A 22,003-nucleotide genomic window follows, 5' to 3' on the forward strand; every position below is an offset into this window, starting at 1 on the left:
AAAGCAAAGAGAGAGTGAAAGGAATTCTGCATCATGAAGGGAAACTTAATTTGAAATGGTAAAAGTGTGAATGAGTGCAAAACCGGCCAGAAGCAAAACTGAGCATTATTAAATTAGAAAACTGAAAAGTGTTCAATGCAAAAAAAAGTATGTGGATTGTTTAAAAGCTAAGATAATAAACAGGTTACAATTTGAAAACTGGTACATAAAGATCAGAGACCCTGCTCCACCCAGCAATTTATTACATAAACTATATTATGTAAATGGACAAAGTAAAACAAACCAATACAAAATTGTGTTCCAGAAGAGAAAAAAAAAAATAGAAAACTATTAAGAAAATTAAAGATGATGAACAGAAATGAAACTATTTCTCTTCCCCCCCTTATCTCTTTAGGTCTATATGATGTGGTGAGGAAAAGGTAGTGAATGAGAGAAGATTTATTTTGCTTTCCACTGCATGGCTATGATCTCTAGATCTTCTTGATCATTGGGGAAAACAAAAGATTCTCTAGGAGCAAAAAATAAATAAACTTCCATGCTTTCTAGATGTCTTCCAAAATACAAAGTACAGGAAGATCGACTGCCAGTAGATCTGTAGGCTGGGCCAAGGAGAAGTGTCTTGGTCACAGTGTACACACATCCTCTGAGCTACCAGTGCAGCTTGGCAGGACACAGAGTGTGTATGGCTTCTACCTCTCTCTAGGAGTGTCTACACAAGATGCTACCTCATCGTAGCGGTGAGCTACAGCAATGTATCATCAGTGTGCAGGAAACATGGTGCTAATGCTACTGCGCAGTAGCTCATTGCTACTGCACAGTAGGGTTGGAAAAGACCTATGCACTGCCGGGACAGCACAGTAACAACAGTTATTGTGCAGTCATTTAGTACTCGCTAAAGAAAGTACTAAATGACTACACAGTGACAAGCACACAGTCAGGGGCACATGTAGGCATGCTTTCTATCATCATGCTCTCAAAGTATGTTTGCTCCTCCTCTTACCTCATCAAATCCAGGCCCTCTAGCTAGTTATGCTCTGGCATGGTGCTGCTCTCTCACCTTAAATTACACAATTACTTCAGTGTGCTTTTCCCCGCTCTATTTTATCATTATAGTCCTCGCGGCAAAGTACAGGGGGATATTTGTAGGGTTCTAGGTAGCCAAAAACCCTCTTAATTGAGGGTCCTAAAAAGGGATTCTCTACTGGGGTACTATGGAAACCTGTTGTGTCTTGAGATGTTTTCAAGGGTACCACAGGGGTGCCACACAGTGGTAGCACTGTTAGGTCTGTGAACATAATTCACAGGATAAACCCGGAGATTTCAAATAAGAACCCATAGTATCCAAACCATTCTGCCCTATTGTGGCCTTTCTCAACAATTTGCAGAGGAAGAATAGCTGTTATTTTTCTGTAGTCAAGAAAAGAGTGAAAATAAGAGCTAACATTTTCAAAGGGGTGTCTTGAATCTAAGAAGGTTAAGAAGAACTGGTCTAGGAAGAGTTGCCCAAAAATATCAGTCTTAGTTCATCTAGAACAGTAAGTAATTTACCCTCCATTTATACTTACAGCATAATGCTGAAGTTGACATGATTTGCAACTAGTTTCACTTTTGATGCGTCATAATTGTTGACCATCTGAGAGATGCAGATGGAGGACAGCAGCGGAATAACACTGAATTAAATGGTAAGTGCTTACAGGGTACCCACGGAGCCTCAATCACGCTTTCATGGGGACATTTGAGGACTTCATGGGCCCTAGGCATGTCTGGCAGCAACAGTTCTTGAAGATGGGTAGGATAATTTCACCACTCTCAACACCCTTCATGTGAGACTTTATCATTGTCTGTGGTCTCTCTCTTTCAGTCTTCCCTTGCTTTGCAATAGCCAACAGGTTCCTGCCACAGTTACCTCCTCGCAGCTTCCTGTGCTTCGCCCACTGTTCTAAGCATCCTTTCTCCCCCGCCCACCACACCCAGCGCCCCCTCCCCCTATAGCAGTGGTTCTCAACCTTTTGAGATTCAAGGCACCTCTTGGAAATTGCCAGTTGTTGTTGTCACTAGCTTTAGACTACAGGATAAGAACAGCTTTTCTGCTGCAAAGAACTCAGAAGGACCGCAGCAGGTCAGAATGGTTTTCATACTACAGATCCCTGGGTTTGTCTTGTGAATCATGCTGGCATAAATAACAGTGCTAACACCGAGGGGACCCCAGAGCTTGCTCCAGGAATTGGGAAAGGGATGGGATGATCTTTAAAACGATGTAACTGACTTAGGTTACATTGTTTCAAACTTGCCCAACTACTGAGCTGTCATGCGCCCCCCCATCTACAGAAATACGTGAGGAGATGGAAAGTGAAAACCTATCTATATTATGCATTCACACATATCGATATAGGTGTGTGTGAGAAAGAGAGAATTTCGGCTTTCCAAGGGGTGAAGACACTGAGGGAAGGACCTGGTTTCAGCCCCTACACACCCGTCCTGGCCACGCACCAGTCCCCACAAGGCACGGGCTTCTCAGAGACAGCCACCGGATTTAGGCACCTTTTCCTTCCCCATTTCGGGTGGGCTGCCCCTCCCGCCTTGGACTGGCCCCACGAGAAGGTGAAGCCCGATCCGTGTTTCCAGTCAGTCCCAGCCCTTTCCTCTTCTCCCCCGGTCTTGCTCATCAGCACGGGCGGACAGAAGGCGCCGGGCGGCGCGGAGCTCCGAGAGAGGTTTTCCCCGCTGTGGCCCGGCTTCTCCCGGTAATGCAGCCGTTCCCGACCCCGATCAGACACTGGTTTCTCTGGAAGAGAAAACTGCTGTTTCCATGTCACACAATAGGGAAGCACCCAGACAAGCTACCGCCAGGGCAGGCAGAGCCGCATGCTGGCAAGTACAGCCATCTACGGTTTGCTGCAGAATCACATCGTTCACAATCAAGCCCCTGAAAGAGAAAAATGCTGCCACCTGGTCAGGATCGGCAAAACTGCACTTGCAAGCGGAAGGACTGCTCTTTTCACGGCAAGGTGGGTGGCTCTAAAAAGAGCCTTTGAGTTTCTAGGAGGCGGTGCTATGGGAAGCCGCTCAGCCGCCGAAGCCGTAGAGGGTGCGGCCCTGGCGCTTGAGCGCGTAGACCACGTCCATGGCGGTGACGGTCTTGCGCTTGGCGTGCTCCGTGTAGGTGACGGCGTCGCGGATCACGTTCTCCAGGAAGACCTTGAGCACCCCGCGGGTCTCCTCGTAGATGAGGCCGGAGATGCGCTTCACGCCGCCGCGCCGAGCCAGGCGCCGGATGGCCGGCTTGGTGATGCCCTGGATGTTGTCCCGCAGCACCTTCCTGTGGCGCTTGGCGCCACCTTTCCCCAGCCCCTTGCCTCCTTTGCCGCGACCAGACATGATCAGCAAGCAAAACTGCCAAGTGCCTAGCTGGGCTCCCTGTTGTGTATATATAGGCCAGGGGCCGACCTGATTGCGAACTGCCTGCATAAACAGGGTAGGGTGTGGCTCCATTGTGTTTTTTTTCTCTTTTTTTCATGGCCTTTCTTCCTGTGATGACCTAGGTTCCTGAAAGAGGCGGGCTCTCGGGCTTGATGCCTTTCTTCTCTTTCCCCCAGTCCTTTTGCAAGCAATACTACTGATGTTTCTACGTTAGGAGTGTGTGTGTGGTGCGGCGGTGGGGGGGAGGGGGAGTGTTATTTACAGATATGAGACACCTTGTCCAATTCTCCGGCTAGTTGTTTTTGACAAGAAAGGAACTACTTGTATTTTTAATACTGTTCTGTGCATATCCTTTCACGGCATCTAATAAAGTCAGCCAGGTTCATGAATGCATATGCATGTCTCCTTTATTTAGTGTCCTGTCTTCTGCCTGACTTCAGATCAACAGGGTTAAATACTACCATTTGCTCACAGAGAATGCCATTTTTTGTCTATGAGATGCCCTTTTTTCCTCCTATTAGGGATCCCTTAGCTAATGGCCAAAATACAGAACAAATTTCAGGCTACAATTTTCATGATCATGTCCTATTTTTTCCTTTTCCTGAGAGTTTTCCAAAAGTGCTGAGTCAGGTCCATGGCTCATTGGTTTCAATAGATCACCTCCAAGTTTTAATTTATTAGTTGGTGGCAAAATCCAACTAATAAGGTTTTCTAACACATCATCATGTATTTCTCCTCCCTACTCTTGCTAGTATTTGCCATAGCTTATATAGTGATGGTTAGTGTGATTGCCAGTAAATGAAACTGAACAAAGTAAGTTGAAGTAAAACAAAGCCCTCTTACAGAATTGAAAACTATAGGCCTTTCTCCATTCTTTAAACTATCTTATCTGTGTGTGTTTGTGTGTATCTATATCTATATATCAACTATTGCATCACCTTCTATAGCATATATAGAATAGTATGGCTTTTGACCAGGTTAACTACAAATTAAAACTATCAGGGGGATTAAAAACAAACAAACAAAAAAGATGTTGTTCCAGAGAGCAGGACACAATATTTTAAATACTAGGCAAAAACACTCATTTTATATTTGGAAATTAATACCTATTATATTAAAGGCTAAGGGAGGAGAAAGGAAAGAAATTAAAGTGCAAAACTTCAAGGATGTAATGGGGTAGGCATTATAAAGTATATAATAGCACAAATTAATAATAAAGGGAATTTTTGCAAGAACAGATAAAAATGACTGAAATGGGTTTCCAGAAGTTCTGAAGAATTCTCTCACTCTTTCTTTTGATCTTTTACTGCCCTCTGATGGATATTCTCCTTCAAGGTGCATAGTTTCAATCAAAATACATTCTCTGTCTTTCAAAGGAACATATGACCCCGGACAGAGACGGTGCTCCTGTGTTATTGAATCTATTCTACTGTTAACATAGGCTTCCATGTCACACATTTATAAATCTAGAAACATCATCTTGAAGGGGCTCCTGGGCCAGTAAAACCAGTCCCTGGCATTCACCAGTTATAGTTAAACAAAGGAATCCCCTAAATCACCACTTCGAATCATCACTCCTGCTGCAAGGAAGAATATCTAAAAGACCAAGAATACCCTATAACAATTATGTATATAGTTAATATATTGCTCAGATGATCAGAGGAAAGAAACCATTCCCCATGTCACAGAGGAAAGTACATACCTTACATTCTGTGCCAATCTAATCTAGGTGGAAGAATTCTTTTTGGCCATAAATTTGGCAACTCATTTACCAACCTCCACCTTAAATCTAGTTTCATTTTCTTTATCCTACTACCCATACCAGAAAATTGTTAGAAAAAAATTGCTCTTCTAATACTTTATGAGCTTCTTTCACTTCCCATTCTAATGGTGTTCAGAGCCAGGTTATAGCTATTTCTTCTTGGGGCAGAAGCTTTATTTTGATTCTACAGACCTTTACATTCCCTGGACCTCCACTACTGATTAACCAGCCAGCTCATCCCTGCTCCAGAGACATGTACATTTCAATTGTTTGTAAGCCACGCTCCTAGATCAGACTCACCATATCTATTTAACTAGCTGCTTCAACCCTGAGAGGGCTACCTACATTTGCCCTATGGCTCTTTCAGGAGACAGTCCGGGCATGGGCCCTCATAACACAGGTCCTTCTGTGAGAACAGGTCCCTGATGCCAAAGCAGTCTCACCTTACCTAGATATGTCAAAATCAAGGGAGAAGGCCTCACCATTTCTTTTTGGGACTTCTTTCTTTAAAGACCTAGCAATGGTGTCCCCAGGTCTGCATCTACAGTTGATCCAAGGAGAACTACCAGGAATCCCTTCCAGCTTTAAGAATTCTCTTCTCCCTTAGTTTGCTGCAGGCCTCCAGCTAGCTCACAGAGTCCAGCTTGGTTTTAGTCCCTGCTCTAAACAGTCATTGTTCTGCTAACCCACATCTTCCATCCCAGCATATTTCCCTTGTTCTATTTCAGTTTTATAATCAGTCCCTTATGCCGCATCCAGAGGTAACCCAATAAGCTGTTTTCAAGGTGACCATCAATTTGATCACCCATTACGAAGCTCAGAATTATCCCACTCTACTGCTTTCTCTCTTTCTCTCTCTCTATCTCATTCTCTTCATTACATTCAACTGAAATAGAATGAAAGCAGCATCACATGCAAATTAAAAAAGCTTACATTTACTGTTTCATTTGTTGAAAGAAGTTCCCATTTTATTATGGCACAGAGGGTTTTTTGCTGTTGTTTTGTTTTTGTAATATAAACAATGCGAGACCTGTACTAAAACAGATGTATGCCTTTCTCTGCATGGATCTTGGAGATGGGAGGGACGGGGGGATTAATATTATTTCTAGTCAACAGGGTCAGATGGGATGCACCCTAGCATACTAAAGAAATTGATTGAAGTAATTTCAGAGCCATTGGCCACAGGCCTGAAGAGCAAGCCATAAGAGGAAAGGCTGATAGTTATGGGACTGTTCAGCCTGGAGAAAAAACATGTGGATTTCAGACATCCCCCACATTGCTACCTTGCATCACGGGGGGTGGGGATTGACCTCTGAAAAAACTGGGGCAGCACATGTGGTGGCAGAGCACACCACCCGCAACCAGAGCCTGGCCAGCCTGAGCCATGCTCCAGCTGCTGGCTGGGCTCACAGCTGCAGAAGCACCAGAGCTGCAGCTTCCCCAGCCCCCAGGATCTCAGGTAAGACTGCTGGGACCAGCCTCTCCTACCCCACCTGGGGTAATCTGCTGCTTGCCAGAGGGCAGTCCCCAGGGTCAAGTAGCAGCAGTACAAGGTATGTCACTGCTTCTTGCCCCTAGGGAAACAAATGTCCAAGTTCATGTGGACATGGCCCAGAGGTCTATTCTAGCTCTACTTTCCCATGATCCTAACTAGTTGAGCTATCCACTCTTATGTGTATGTGTGAGAGGCAGGAAACCTACTTTTCCAAATTAATCAAAAGAGATACTAAATAATAAAAATGTCCTACTAACATGCTGATCAAATATAAGGCTAGGTATTCTTTACACACGTTACTTAGGGCCTAAGTATCCCATTTAATCCCAAGGTCATCAAAAGCAACATCTAGTTACTGTTACATAACAAAAATAATATATTGTTTCCTTGCTTTTTTGTGTCTATTCATGTGTTCACCCATTTCAAGATTTTGTAATAGGTGCTAATCACCTCTTCCTAACAAACCATTTTTTCTTCCTTCCCTTTTTTTTTTAAACATTGGTTTAGAATATTGTTTCCAAAACTTTTTTGGACTCACAATCCACTGTCCATCCTCAAAATAGCCACCATGTTGCACTTTAGGCACCAACATTTTATTTGAAAATGTTTGAAGACCTTGTACATTTATTTGGACACCTGGGGACTATATACCTTGTTTTAAATGACAGGTAGTTCACGCTGCACAATTTGGGAAACACTAGATAAGATGCTCATGTTTTTTCCCTGTTTTATGCTGTATTTCTACTGCAGAATATATTAAAGGTTTCTAAAGGGCTCCTTTTTTAATTCAGAAAAAGTGGTATATGTTGCATGAAGCATTCAATGCATAATGAAGATACTGTACTTAAAAGACTAAATAACATTTCTTGTCAATTACCCCGTACATGGAACCAAAGCCAGTATAATATTTTTGATGGAGAAAGAAAAGAATATTATCCGCTGTTTTATACTGTTTAATATATGATCTCTATTTTACATGCTTTTTACTTAAAGGCAATTTCTCACTTAATATCATGTACTGGTATCAAATCACATCTGTTTCCTTTGAGACCCAAACATTACAGTAGCTTCACTATTGCATTTAAAGAACAAAAATATGCTGTTCTGCTGTAAATTTTCAGTTACATGCATGAGTAAAAAAAATTACAGGATAAAACCAAACTTTTTTTTCTACAGTACCTGGAAAAGTGCAGCGAGGCAACTATTTCAACCTGCATTTCAGGAGCTTAAATACTCTTCTATGAGCTTCTCATGACCTCTTTGTAATGCCGCAGGATGCATTTTTCAACAAAAGGTAGTGCTTTTCAGAGGTAAAACACTTGGCTATGAGAGCCAGTTCTTACGCCATTTGAAAGAATGAGTTGAGGGACTGGATTGTGTTACTTGCTTCCCTATGAAATTATTTTAGGAGGAAAACATCAACTCCAGTGATTGGCTTTCTCCCCCGAGAAAAAGAAAGCCCTCTAAAGAATAAAGTGCCGCATTGTTTGCCCTTCGATTGGGGACGACATGGTTTTAATTTAGGAGGAAAAAGAAAAGTTGCCTTCTCCCAAGCTCTCTCCGGACAGAGCCCGCAGCTTTTATTGCCTCTTTCTTGTACTCATGGCGGGTCTTTACATGGGGAAGCTTCTCCTGAATGAACAGGCAAGCTTTGCTCTGGGCTCGGAGGAGAAATCGGGTGAGACGGACGGAGGCAGGCGCTGGGCAAAATTTACACTTTTTTCTCCTCTGAACAAACACAAACAGAAGGGAAGAAAGAGACCTTCCTGACTTGCAGGTGGGCAGGTTCTGTAATGTGCCAATCACAGAGCAGCTCTTCTCTATAAAGCCGGCGTCACACCTACTGTAGCACTAGCATTTTTTTTTCTGGTTTTTGGACCCCCGCTGCCATGTCGGAAGTGGCGCCCGCCGCCGCCGGAGCCAAGGCCCCAGCCAAGAAGGCGGCGCGCGGCTCCAAGGCCCGCAAGCTTGCGAGGCCCAGCATGACCGAGCTGATCACCCAGGCCGTGTCCGCCTCCAAGGAGCGCAAGGGGCTGTCCCTCGCCGCGCTGAAGAAGGTGCTGGCAGCCGGCGGCTACGATGTGGAGAAAAGCAACAGTCGCATCAAAGTGGGGCTTAAGAGCTTGGTGAGTAAAGGCACCTTGGTGCAGACCAAGGGCACCGGCGCCTCGGGCTCCTTCAAGCTGGGTAAGAAGCCGGGCGAGGCCAAGGAGAAGGCGCCCAAGAAGAAGGCGGTGGCGGCGCCCAAGCCCAAGAAGGCGGCGCCCAAGAAGCCCGCCAGCATGGCGGCCGTGAAGAAGAGCCCCAAGAAGCCGGCGGCCGCCGTGGCCAAGAAGAGCGCGGCCAAGAGCCCCAAGAAGGCCAAGGCGGCCAAGCCCAAGCGGGCCGCCAAGAGCCCGGCCAAGACCAAGGCGGTGAAGCCCAAGGCTGCCAAGCCCAGCAAGCCCAAGGCAGCCAAGGCCAAGAAGGCGGCGCCCAAGAAGAAGTAAGCTGATTTGAAGATGCTTGCATCTATGCACTCAACGGCTCTTTTAAGAGCCACCCACATTTTCCAGAAAGAGCTGATACCCTGCTTTCACAGACTCTTCCTTGACTGCCCATCGGAGCAAGTGGACTAAAATAGCTTCAATAGGAGAAGAGGTAAGAGTCCAGGCGGCGACCTGGTGCAGCTCTGCAATCCTGGAGCCGTCTTTCTAGTTACACTTTGCCCATTAAGCTGTGGAGAAGCTGCTTGTGCCGATTGTTAAAACCATTTTGTTTTGTGTCCCTTTTAAATTGGGGAATTAAAAGGAATGCATTTAACTGAAAATGAAAAAAGCAATAGGCCAGTAGAGATCCTTAAAGTGTCGTATTTCTCCAGAGACCCGTTTAATATCACCCTTCACCCGCTGCCCTAGGCTACATACCTCTGCTACCCGGACTGTGCTCGGTAGGCTGCAGTCCCGGCTCCTAACAGCTACTTTCTTTACAAGATCAGGGTGTCTTTAGTCCTCCCCCGCTCTCCCCACGTGGCTCGATTGTTATGCAAAACTCTAAAGGTGAGTAGAGCATTCAGCTGCTAATCTTCAGGCCGAGAAAGGTATGGGAACTGGCAATTTATATATAGCTCCCACAGGGGCATAGTGGCCCAGTAAGCATCGAGCATTTCTTAGCAGTAAGGCCGCTATTCGGAGAAACTCGAAAGCCAACTCTTTTGCCCACGGCAAAAGACTACTAGGCTTCTGCTGCAGCTGCTCTCTTTTTCCTCTGCGGTTGCCTGGGGTCCTTTCCCTGACTGGTTACAGAGTGAACAGGGAGAGCGCATTGGGCAGCTCCAAGGCTTTGAAAAGCCCGCCTCCCTGGTGCGGAATTTTATCCAGCATTCGCTCCCAATTCTTTTTCGTTTTCAACCATCTTTCTGGTATTCGCACGCCGCAAGCCTCTGGATGCTCTTTGAACCCCATCCCATAAAACACACCACCTTGTCTCCCCTCCTCTCCGCTTATTTTTGTTCCCTGCCCCCCACCCCCATTATCGATACTTAACGATTGATTTTTGAGAAAAAACAAGCTTTTATTCCGTTGACTTTTAGCCTGAGCAGCGAAAAACTGGAAAAGGATTTTAGGCGAACATAACCAGTCACGCCTATTACACATTCCCGCCGCCCCTCGAAACATTTCTATTTAAGGACTGTATTAATATGGGACAGTCATACAGCTCTTCTGTCGTGGATGTGGGTGGCTCTTAAAAGAGCCGTTGAATTTAAAATATTAACACCGGGATATTTTACTTGGAGCTGGTGTACTTGGTGACAGCCTTGGTGCCCTCGGACACGGCGTGCTTGGCCAGCTCCCCGGGCAGCAGCAGGCGCACGGCGGTCTGGATCTCCCGGGACGTGATGGTGGAGCGCTTGTTGTAGTGCGCAAGGCGGGAGGCCTCGCCGGCGATGCGCTCGAAGATGTCGTTGACGAAGGAGTTCATGATGCCCATGGCCTTGGACGAGATGCCGGTGTCTGGGTGCACCTGCTTCAGCACCTTGTACACATAGATGGAGTAGCTCTCCTTGCGGCTCTTCTTGCGCTTCTTGTCGCCCTTCTTCTGCGTCTTGGTGACCGCTTTCTTCGAGCCCTTCTTGGGGGCGGGAGCTGATTTGGCGGGTTCCGGCATCTTGGCAGCTTACCTCCCGCAGATCAATACCGACAGTATCGCTAAAATGGCTGCTGTGCCCTTTATTTATAGGGTGCTTATGCAAATTAGAGGACTCTAGAATGTGTCCCTCTATTGGACCGTCCTTGTGGCGCTTTTATCCTCTGATTGGCCAAAGTAAGATCCGCCGTCCCATTGGTTGATAACACAGGGACAGTTTTTAGCCAATCACGAAACAGCAGGCCCTCCCGGAGAAGGGATAAAAAGGGAAGAATAGTTACGTCAGCACGATTTTTTAGTCTTGTTTTAGAAGGAGGAGGTTGTGATAAGAAATCTGTTGCTATGTCAGGCCGGGGAAAGCAGGGAGGCAAAGTGCGGGCCAAGGCCAAGTCGCGCTCCTCGCGAGCCGGGCTGCAGTTTCCTGTAGGCCGTGTGCATCGGTTGCTACGGAAAGGTAATTATGCCGAGCGGGTCGGAGCCGGAGCCCCGGTTTATATGGCGGCCGTGCTGGAGTACCTGACGGCCGAGATCCTGGAGCTGGCAGGAAACGCGGCGCGGGACAACAAGAAGACGCGCATCATCCCCCGCCACCTGCAGCTGGCCATCCGCAACGACGAGGAGCTCAACAAGCTGCTGGGCAAAGTGACGATCGCGCAGGGTGGCGTCCTGCCCAACATCCAGGCCGTGCTGCTGCCCAAGAAGACCGAGAGCCACAAGGCCAAGAGCAAGTAAAAATGGCCTCTGAGAAACGAGAGGTCTAAACTGCGAAAAACACACCCCAAAGGCTCTTTTCAGAGCCACCCACATGATCAGAAAAGAGCTGTTCACTTTGTAATAATCACGTCCCCAAGTAAGTGGGCTTTTGCGTCACTTCATTAATTCCTGGCATGTTTTGTTTTTCTCACGTGCAAAAAAATTAGGAAGGCTCGCCCTATACTGCTTTGTTCTAGCCTAAAGATCACCCGGTTTCGGCGCCTGACCTGTGTTTGGCAGTGGTTGTAAATTAGCACTTGTTTTGTTTCCCTTTCGGAGGGTGCCTGGAGTGGGCGGGACCGGAGCAGTACAAAGGAGACAGGTGTCCGTTCCCCTCCTTCGTTCTGCAGCTCTTGGGGGTTTTCGGGGAATCCTTCCCGCCGAGACCGGGCCGGGCGCGGGGACGAGGCGCGAGACTGGGCTGGGCGTGGGGGCGCCGGGCGGGGGAGGACGCTGCTTAGGGCCTGAAGCACGAGGTGCGTGGAGGCAAACGGCACGGAGTGGCGATGAGCGGAGAGGGGTGATGCTGCCGGGGCCCGGCCCGGCCCGGCCTGGCTGGGGTGCACGGCGCTGCCGGGCTCTGTGCGGGCCGCGGGGAGACGAACTCGGGGAAGCGAGAGGAGGGAGGCGCCGCGCGGGGACTGGGCGAGGCTGCTAGCGGCGCCGCTGCCCCTAGAGGAAACGAGCTGCAGCGCTCTTAAATCCCAGCTTTGGGCGGGTTTTTCAAACCGGCGGCCGTTGTCGCCGGCCGGGGATCGGCCATGTTCCCTTCCCCTCTCTTGGCATCGTCAGCCCGGGCCCTCAGCCCTTTCCTCGCGGCCGCCCCGAAGAGACGCGGCCGCTTGCCCGGGCCGCCTCCGTGACAGCTCGTGGGGTCGCTCGCTTTGCCTCCGGCTGCGGGATCGTGGTCGCCGCTGGCACGTCTGAGAGAGTGACCTGCAGCGCCTCTGAACCACGGTGGCCGCAGCCTGCCGCAGCGGGGGGGCCGTGCCTGCCTCCCCGGGGGCCAGTGGCTCGTCCGGGCCCGTGTGCAGCGTGCCCTCGCCCGGCCTTTAACTTCTGATCGTCTCCCTGGTCTTCCCCAGCGCGCCCGGCCTCCCCCCATGCATCGCTCTCCGTCGCCGCTCCCGCCATGAGCCGGGGAGGTGAGTAGCCTCGTGGGGAGAAATTGAGTCTACGTGGACAGTCTTTGGCTGTGGTATTAGGGGGGAGGACATTCCTGCTTCCCCGGGAAAGCCGTCCCCATCCGCTGCTCCAGCTCCGAGGAGGGTTGCTCATCCTCCCAGAGTGCCGATCTGATGTGAATTGTAACTTCCTGCCGCCTGCCACCGCTCTCTCTTCAGACTGAGCCGGAGGATCTGTCCCTTGAGCCTCATTAAAACTGGAATGTTCCTTATAGAACTTTATTTAGACCATCGGTACAACCCCTTCCACCCTCCTCAGTGGGATTTGTGTCCCAACTGAGAACCTTTGGGGCCTTGGGAGGGAGGTGTCTGCTCTTTGAATTGCTTCTGTTTCTCTAGGTTTGTCACAACAAGTCATTTGGATTTTAGGGACTGCTTTAGGGACTAGGTTTGTCATGTACACTATTCTTTTAAAGCACCCCTCCCCTCCCCCAACTCATACACCTGGTGGCAGATAAAGTATTTGCAATTTTAAAATTTCTCTGCACTTGTTCTTTTATTTTGGGCTCTGGTGTGGAGGAAAAATGGTTCAAGCAAAGGGTGCAATGTAAAAGATTTGATCTTGCTTTCATCGTAGTAGAAACCACTACAGCCCTTTGTAAACTGTTCCAGAAAATAAATAGATTGTTTCTATCCTAACTATATAAAGATTAAGCTCCCAGCAATTAGCTTATGGTTTGGGGGGTTTGTTTGCTTTTTTCTGCTAGACAAAATCTAATTACTATCAGAAAAGCAGCTAGAAAGCAAAGTATAGATGCACTTTATAATAAGTACAGCTAGCTAAGTACCACATGTGATTTAAAATGTTCTAATTGTCTGTTAAATGTGCTAAATTAAGGTTTAAATCTCTCCGTAACATTTTCTAGGCCCCTAAAAATTGTCACTGGACCTTTTTATTTTTAATTCATTAATTGTGTGTTTGTTTTTTGTGACATTGCACTATCTACTTTTCAGTGATCTTAGTCAAAAGGCAGGATAAATTGGAGATGCATAAGCTTTCATAAACAATAACTTCATGATATTCTGCAAACCTTATGCATTTTTAATTTAGTTGATTGATAAGCATCCTGTATTTGGGGCTGGTCCCAAATACTGCTAAGATATGCCTGGGGCTGGAGCCAAAGAAAAAGGATCAATAATTGCTGTCTGCTACTGAACAGTATATCCACTGGCACAAATCAGAACCTCTGAACTGCAAAAACCTAAACCTAGTGACTGGTGATTTCATGAGTGTACTAGCCATTATGTTGCAAAAAAACTCCAGGATCATTCAGTCTTTGTTCAGAAAGGCAAGACTAGAGCCCATCTGTGATCGGGACCTTTTTTGCAAGCTGAATGGTAAAAGATTGAGCAGTGTGACACCATATAGACCAGGGGTGGGCAAAATACAGGCCATGAGCCAGATTCAGCCCAACAAGGGATTTTGTCCAGCCTGCAGCAGGTCCCTCAGTCCTGCCCAGCCCAAGCACAGAGGCAACCTGGGCCATGGCACATGCTGCCAGCTTCTTTGCTCCGGGCACACAGCAGACCTGGGCCGACATGGTTGCGGACCTCCATTTCCCCCCTGGTGGGGATGTCTCTTTCTGACCACCATCTTCATTGGACCTGGGGCCTCTGCCCAGGCATCCCAGCTCTTCTGCCCCATACCCACTGTCACAGCAGAAGGGGCCACACAGCCCATAGACCAAGCACACCAGCTTTAGCTCTTGGGCCACATGCTACAGAGCCCAAGGCAGGCCCCTGCTTGCGGAATCTGCACCCGTCACAGGGCGTGCAGGCAGCAGATTGCAGCTCTGCTCCAGCCCCAGCCCGACACTGTCACTGTCCCATGACCCGGCACCATGATCCAGCCTCACCCACCTGTCCTACTCCTGAACACAGCTCTCTGCCTGCCTACGGGCCACATAGGGAGTTTTTGTGGGCCTTTGCACATGTGGGGTGAAAGGTGCTACTGACCTGGCCCATGACAGCTTAGCAAAACTCCCTATGTGGCCCACAGGCCCAAATAATTGCCACACCTGTCCTACTGGCAGCCAAGAAGCTGCCTGTGACCCATGAGGGGTTAGTGTGCAGTCCCCAGCCCTCACCTAGCCACATCTCCCTGCAGTAGTTTGGGTGCGGCAGCTAGGGTCTCAGGGCTCCCGGCACTTCCCTCCTCCAGCTTCCACTTCCTGCCCCTTCCCAGGGGCTAGTGTGCTACTTTGTGGCACAGCCCTTAGAACAGCAGGAGAGCCTGCAGTTGGGCAAGGGAAGTTTAGTTTAGATATCAGGAAAAAAACTTTATCCCTGGGTGGGTAGTAAAGCACTGGAAACAGGTTACCCAGGGAAGTTGTGAAATCTCCATCCTTAAAGGTTTTGAAGACCTGGATAGACAAAGACTTGGCTGGGATGATATAGTTGGGAATGGTCCTGCATTCAGCAGTGGTTGAACTAGATAACCTCCCAAGGTCCCTTCCAACCCTAATTTTCTGATTCCTATGATTCTGTGATCTAAGTGTGATGACTCTAAGCCAACTGGTGCTGCTGGAAAAAGAGTGAAGGGAGTTCATACTTGCACAGATCTCTCCTACTTGCTCTTCCTTTCCTCCATTCACAAAACACAGAGATAGTGGTGAAAATAAACCTGTAGCTTTAGAGGTTGAGAGATAAATCTAAATATACAAATAAAAATAATGAAGAAGACAATGATGACAAGAAAGCCAAGCCTTCCCAAATAAAGCAAACAATGATATTGAGTTGAAAAAAACCTTTTCAACTCCTTTAAAGTATAGATCCCTAAGTTCACTCCTCTGGAAGCCCCTAAATACTAGCATACACATTTTGAATCAGAATACTGATTAGAAGGGACCTTGAACCTGCTAAATAAAGACAAAATCACTGGCAGCACAAGCAGTAACTCCGGCTGGTAATGTTTACTGTTTACTGTATTGATTTCTTCCTGTAGAACAACTGTTACCTGTATAACTTGTTTCCATTTTCCTTTCCACACTTTGAAGAAATGTGTACAGAGTATGTCTGAATTGATCATTGTGCCTACCGTAGCCTGACTTAATATATCAAGCTTCAGATCCAGTGGCTCCTTATGCTGTACATGCTTGTAGTAGGTGCCAACTTTCTTCCTCTCATGTAGAAGATTTTCTGTTGCTTACATAAATATTGATCAAGAGTGGTATTAAATTCTTTTGGACTGTGTCATATCAAAAAACAACTTCATCTTATTTTCAGGCTCCCAAGAAATACTTCACTTCCTTTTGTAATTGAAGTGGGGAATGTTTAGTCCTGTGACTGACAGAACACTGTCGTCGCTCATCATGTTGAGTAATCCAGAATCGCTGCAGGCATACAGGAAGCCTTCATGTAAAGTAAGTACAGTAAGAAGAAGGTCATGCATTGTTTGTCCTTTAAAAAAACTGGAACTTAAGGTGCCTGAAGTATTTTTTTTCTTAAGATGTGGCTGAAATTGAGCCAGAGGTAGCTGAGATTGCAGTAAAAATTTAATTAACGGGAGCTTGCAAAACCTCTGTTTTTTTCCAATTCATCAATCAATGCAATGAAACAAACTTTAAAAGGTTTTGCTGTTGTTTTTTTCTGCTTATGGCAATTTAAATCGACAAAGAAAATAACACCAGTTTAAATATACATTTTGGGAGCCAACGTTTTTCATTTGTCTAGGTCTCTTTTTTGAGGGGTGGGGGGAGGCGAGTGTTCTTTTTGGCAGAAATTAAAACAGTTTGGGGCCTGCCCTTTGTCCACATTATTGCTCGTCTTGCACGGACTCCTAGTGTAACGTGTATATAGGATATTTTGTAACACTTCAAACATATTAGAAAATAGTTATGCCAAGGTGAACCTTCCCTCAAGACTTGCATTACCAAATACCCTTAACCCTGGGAAAATAATAGAACAAGAGTTTCAATTCACTTAGGGGGGCGGGACTGCTTCCTAAATTCCTCTGGAATTTAATAAGTAAGACGATGGTTCTCAACCTTTTTAGACTCAAGGCACCCCTTTTTAGGCTGAAGCACCCTTCAGAAACTGTCAGTTCTTGGTTTTCCCTAGTTTTTTTTACTACAGAAAAATAATAGAGCAATCCTTCTGTTTCAGAGAACTCAGACCACAGAGGGTCAGAATTTTTTTAACGCTATGGATTCCTATTTGAAATCTCTGGATTTATTTTGTGAATCATGTTTGCACACCTACCAGTGCTAATTTTGCATGTCACCCAACAGCACCCTTGAAAGGATCTCAAGTCACCAAACAGGTAACATGGTACCCTGTTTGAGAATCACTGGAGTACGGCCATGAATCTCACCCTAGCTGTCAGCTGGTATACTAGAAGGTCAACATTTGTCCATTGTGCCACTCAGTTTTTCGAAGTGACTTGACTAGTCCAGTTGTCTGGTCTCCAACTACCCTCCTTTTCCAGTGATCAAGGTAGCATCCAGCATTCTTGATCACTGGTGATTAGTAAATTGAATACACTACTGAATAAGTAAGTGCCTTTTTGAAAACCTTCACCTTCTAAGATGCCTTTTTACTAAATCCCTAGCAGTTAATCCTAAATAGTAAGTCCCTAAACAAGTGAACTGAAGTTCCAAGGGGTTTTTATTTGCTTGGTGATTCTAGGTAGGAATGGTACAGTTGCATGTGATACAGACAATGAAAATAAATCCTTCAAAGATTTTTTTATTTAAAAACTATGATAATCTGTAAACTATGGTGTAATTCACCAAAACACACATTTTGTTTGCATAATCTACAGGTCAGTATGTTCATTGTGTCCCTTTCTGTGCCCTGTCCATAGAAGACAAATCTGCGAGAATGGTCTGCTTGAAATCCTGACTCTTGTCTGACTCAGGGGGAGAAGACGGCCAAAGGCAGAAATGGTATACTTTAAAGAAATTTGTTATACCAGTGTAAAACTGAACTATGATAGGTGCTAACAGACTTTCAGTAGTCATCTTCGTATGCCAGGTTAGTCCTCTCATGGGAAGCAGTGAATAAGCTCTGTCTCTACTAGGCTGTGAGGAGTCATATATCCCATTTCCCCTTGTGGCCCTGCTTCCCTGTGCTTTCTAGGATGTGCCTCGGTATCTTTTGAGAAGTTAGCCCCAAGGTATTCAGAAGTCTCAGGTTGTCATTCCTTTAGATACTAGTCAGGCCAGAAGACCACTCCAACGGTTGTGAAGATCTTCCATGCCGTGCAAAGATACAGCATGGATGCCTCCCACCTAGAGCTCCTGCAGGCACTGAATGCTCAACGCCGTCAGGTCCTTATAATGTACTTGGACTCACGGCGGCGAGTCCGTAATCTCCTCATGACTCTCACCAGCCTGATCACCCAGCTGTGTGACTTGCTTTTCCAAACCCATGTAAGCGAGGCTGCAGTGTCTGAAGCTCTCACAAGGAGAACATTTGAACTGTATGGCATGCTCTCAGCAGGTGACTGCGACCTGCCAGAAGAAGATGATATTGAAGACACGAACAAGGATGGCCTGCTTTGGGAACGTCTTCAGACTGTTGACCGTCGGTTCTGGGTACAGGAGAAAAGTGTAGACTGGTGGGAGAGGATAGTGCTGCAGACATGGGGTGATCAACAGTGGCGTGAAAACTTTAGGATGTCAAAGGCCACATTCCTAGAGATCTGTGCAGAGCTGACACCAGAGCTGAGGAGGCAAACTACCAACATGCGAGTCCCTTTGAGTGTTGAAAAGCGGGTGGCAATTGCCATTTGGAAACTGGCAACCCCCAACTGCCAAAGGTCTGTGGCCAACCAGTTTGGCGTGGGCAAATCCACTGCTGGATCGGCTATTCGTGAGGTGTGCACAGCAATCAGGAAGGTGCTTGCCCCACGTTTCCTTGGGCTCTTCAATCCCCAGGAGGTCATCAATGGATTTGCCCACATGGGGTTCCCAAATTGCATTGGTGTGATCAACAGCATACACATTCCCATCCTTTGCCCTCCCCACCGTAGCTCAGAGTATATGAACAGAAAGGGCTTCTTTTCTATTGGGCTGCAGGGCCTTGTGGATCACTGTGGGAGATTCACACACATCACTGCTGGATGGTCTGGCAAAATGCATGATGCTAGGGTCTTCCGTAATTCTAGCCTTGTCCCCCTGATGAGGAGGGGAGATTTTGCTGGGGATGCTTCCAGCATTGAAATCAATGGAGTGACAATCCCTCCACTGATTATTGGTAGCCCAGCTTACCCCCTCCTACCATGGCTCATGAAGCCATTCATAGGGTACCTGGATCCCCGGAAAGAACTTTTCAATCATCGTCTAAGCAACTGCTGGCTGATGGTAGAACATGCATTTGGACGCCTCAGGGCCAGGTGGAGAGCCCTCAATGTCCGCTTGGATGCATCTGAACGTTACCTTTCGAGCATGGTGGTGGCCTGCTGCATCCTACACAACATCTGTGAGACGAAGGGTGAGACTCTGGGGGTTGGGTGGGTGATGGAGGCTGAGAGACTTTCTCAGCGTTATGAGCAGCCAGAGCCAGTACTTCTTGAAAACTACAGCCAACAGGGGACTCTTGTCAGGGAGGCATTGGCAGACTACTTTGAGCAGGAAGAAGGGGCTCAGGAATGAGAGGGCCATCGCTGTTCTAATGCATGTTGTAAGAGGGTATGTTCATTAAAACCTGCTGAATATAAATGGTTGCTTTTATTGAATAATTAAGCCCATAATAAACCATTTAAAATAGTGGGAAAGAACTAGGGGAAGAGGAAACTATAAAGATAGGAAGCCATGTAGATTCAGTGGTGTAGCTGCCACTCACCCCAGGTCATTTGCACGAGAACTCTGCAGCAGCAGGCCACAATGGGGTTTGAAAGAATTGAATATGATCTTCCAAAGGCTGCTGCCACCCCCCAGAACTTCTCCCAGTACTATGGGAGGTGGCATGTGTGGGACAAGGTTGTTGAGGGTGCATAGGGAATGTTGAGGGAATTCCAACAGCCAAGGAGAGGACAAAGTGCTGCCTCTCTGGACTCTGGCAGATGAAGAGCCTGGGAAATGTAGGCTTGCACCTTCCTCTCCCCCAGATTCTTCCTGAGAAGCTCAGTGTCCCCTTTTGCCAGAGAAATAGTGTCCCTCTCCTCCAGGAATCCTTTAAGACCAAAGGCTATCAGCTCTTCCAGCCTGGAGGATGGCCATGTAGTAGTGCTCCATCTTGGAGGGTCACTCCTCCCCCACACTGGCCCTCCTCTCAGGGGATCCTTCTCTTTTTCCTCCACCCTAAGCCTTGCTTCAAACTAAGACTCTTCAGTAACCTTAGCTGCCAGACCTAAAGGGACATAACCTGGCAGCTTAAGGCCCTGTTCTAGTCATGGCCAAAGTGAAAGGGGGCTGCTGAGGCAGGGGGAAAAAGAAAAAGGCATATTCCAGGGTGGTACTACCAGGGCAGTGTTTTTGACCTGTCATTGCTGAGGTCCCTGCTTTGAGACCTGTCTATTCCATGCATCTTGGGCTACTCAGATCAGCTCCTGGCTAGTAGTGTTCTTTCCTCCCCACCTTCCTTGAAATGAACATTATGGAGCCTCATATTCACCCAAGGCACTTGGCCCCATGTAGCTCAGTGCTTCATGCCTGGGAGTCCTCTGTGCAGCTCTCATAGCTTTGGCAGGCAATGGCGCAGAACAGCTCTTTTCCCTGCAAAGCAAGTGTACCTCAAAGTCTAACATCTAGCCTACTCAATGCAAGGCACTCCTCTAGGGCATAAAGTTGGGGGAGAAGAAGAGTAGCTTCCCTTCGCCATCTCAGTGGATGGAAAGGGGGCACCCTGCCCCACACCTTGCTTCAAGAGTTGGGATTGCTGATGGGAGAATCCTTTCACAAGCCTACAGTGGTGCTTGCAGTACAACCCTGGCTGGATGTTGCCATAGAAAGGAGCTTTAGCCATGGTAGTGAGGGGACTCCTGGGAGGGTGGCAGCCTGCTGGGTGTATTAGGCAAAATAAGGCTTTTCCCAGGAGGACTTGTCACTTCAGAAGGTGATTTAGCCAAGCCATGAGAGACGTTTCTGCTTCTGCCTATTCGTTCCTGCACCCTTGCTGCAAATCCTTGCCCAGTACTTTTTCCTCCAGAGCACTGTAATTTATGAGTTCAGGTCCACTGGTGTGCTGGCTCAGGTTTTGCTTGGTTGCACAGAGAGTTGTTTCTTTGTGGCCTGTTTGTATTACCTGTTTTCTGAGCTCTCCCTTGGCACTTAACTTACTTGTAGCTTTGGTTTTACCATTTACCTTAGTCCATATGTTTGACTTCTCCTTGTAAATACTTTATGTATTGGTTCTCATTTCAGGTTGTACATAGTTTATTTATTGTTATTTTCTGTGCCTTGTATATACCTTATTTATTATTTGATTTTTGCCCTTTATATAGTTTATGTCTTGGTACATTTCCATTCTGGGTCAGAAGTTTTCTCATCATTTTTCAGGCCTGGAGTTTTGTGCATGCATGCATCTTCATTTAGACTCTCAGCCTTTCATGTTCCACTTGCCCCTTTCTATTCTCCCAGCTCCATGTTTCCTTCATTGTTTGTTTAAATCATGTTAAATATTTGATAAAGTTCACACACTACAGAAACCAGGAGTTTGTAGTTTTTTTCTACAGCAAGGAAAGAGGGAGCTTTATGGTCTCTCAGCTTTTCTACTGCAGAAATTGAGTGAGTGGCTCACCCATTCACGGGCCATGTACTGAAAATCTATTGGGAACTAGACTGACTGATACTCAGTGAGGGACAATGGAATTCAGAGAGCCCCTCAGGTCAGTTACAATCCAGTAGGTGCCAAAACACAAATTAAAGCTGCTTTCTGATAGCACACAGCAAGAAGCCTCACCTACCCAGTTCCATACATAGGCCTCCAGCAGCCTAGCTGGATGGAAATCAGGGACATCCAGGCTAAGTACAGACATTCAAGAAGTCCAAGGCAAAATCAATCTAAGTTATACAGTCTTCTGTAAGTGGTGTCATTTAGATAAGAGAACAGAACACACATTCCCCCTTTGGTGGGGTGGGAGGGAAATCTTAAACTGGGTTTTGCTATTTTTAAACCAGTCTTTGTGTGCTAAACTTCTGTTCTATTACAGGTATAAACTGGTCTCTGATCAGTTATACTAGTAAAAGTGTGATGTCTGTCCCTGGCCCCTGTGATTTGTATCTAGACCTGCCTATCTTCTGGCTCACCTCACCAAGTGCACTGGAGGCTGAGCAGCCACTGGGAGTCCAACATAGGAAAGCACATCATGACAGGCCTTGC

General features: G+C 46.9%; 5 protein-coding genes across 6 annotated transcripts; 3 read left to right on the top strand and 2 right to left on the bottom strand.

The window, feature by feature from the left end:
• Positions 1 to 2,020: 2,020 nt before the first annotated feature.
• Positions 2,021 to 3,740, bottom strand: LOC149866005 (histone H4-like). Its single transcript, XM_090041043.1, has one exon. It carries the CDS (start codon positions 3,490 to 3,492, stop codon positions 3,067 to 3,069), a length of 426 nt encoding a protein of 141 aa, XP_089897169.1. The 5' UTR covers positions 3,493 to 3,740; the 3' UTR covers positions 2,021 to 3,066.
• A 3,888-nt stretch (positions 3,741 to 7,628) lies between these two features.
• LOC149866006 (histone H1.01-like) lies at positions 7,629 to 9,517 on the top strand. The gene has a single exon (XM_090041044.1). It carries the CDS (start codon positions 8,567 to 8,569, stop codon positions 9,164 to 9,166), a length of 600 nt encoding a protein of 199 aa, XP_089897170.1. The 5' UTR covers positions 7,629 to 8,566; the 3' UTR covers positions 9,167 to 9,517.
• Positions 9,518 to 10,217: 700 nt separating this feature from the next.
• LOC149866007 (histone H2B 1/2/3/4/6) lies at positions 10,218 to 10,944 on the bottom strand. The gene has a single exon (XM_090042782.1). It carries the CDS (start codon positions 10,821 to 10,823, stop codon positions 10,443 to 10,445), a length of 381 nt encoding a protein of 126 aa, XP_089898908.1. The 5' UTR covers positions 10,824 to 10,944; the 3' UTR covers positions 10,218 to 10,442.
• A 75-nt stretch (positions 10,945 to 11,019) lies between these two features.
• LOC149866008 (histone H2A.J) lies at positions 11,020 to 11,681 on the top strand. The gene has a single exon (XM_090042781.1). The coding sequence runs from the start codon at positions 11,145 to 11,147 to the stop codon at positions 11,532 to 11,534; it is 390 nt and encodes a 129-aa protein (XP_089898907.1). The 5' UTR covers positions 11,020 to 11,144; the 3' UTR covers positions 11,535 to 11,681.
• A 362-nt stretch (positions 11,682 to 12,043) lies between these two features.
• LOC149866009 (uncharacterized) lies at positions 12,044 to 21,329 on the top strand. 2 transcript variants are annotated; one of them, XM_090042784.1, is made up of 3 exons: positions 12,044 to 12,700; positions 15,965 to 16,101; positions 17,502 to 21,329. In XM_090042784.1, the coding sequence occupies exon 3, from the start codon at positions 17,956 to 17,958 to the stop codon at positions 19,333 to 19,335; it is 1,380 nt and encodes a 459-aa protein (XP_089898910.1). In that variant the 5' UTR covers positions 12,044 to 12,700; positions 15,965 to 16,101; positions 17,502 to 17,955; the 3' UTR covers positions 19,336 to 21,329. The 2 variants fall into 2 exon arrangements, with proteins under 2 accessions (XP_089898910.1, XP_089898909.1); XM_090042783.1 differs by having other exon boundaries at positions 17,544 to 21,329.
• The last annotated feature ends 674 nt before the right edge of the window (positions 21,330 to 22,003 follow it).

The sequence above is a fragment of the Crocodylus siamensis genome, chromosome 4 (genome assembly GCF_052110815.1).
Source record: "Crocodylus siamensis isolate JL-2025a chromosome 4, ASM5211081v1, whole genome shotgun sequence".
NCBI classification, from domain to species: Eukaryota; Metazoa; Chordata; order Crocodylia; family Crocodylidae; genus Crocodylus; species Crocodylus siamensis.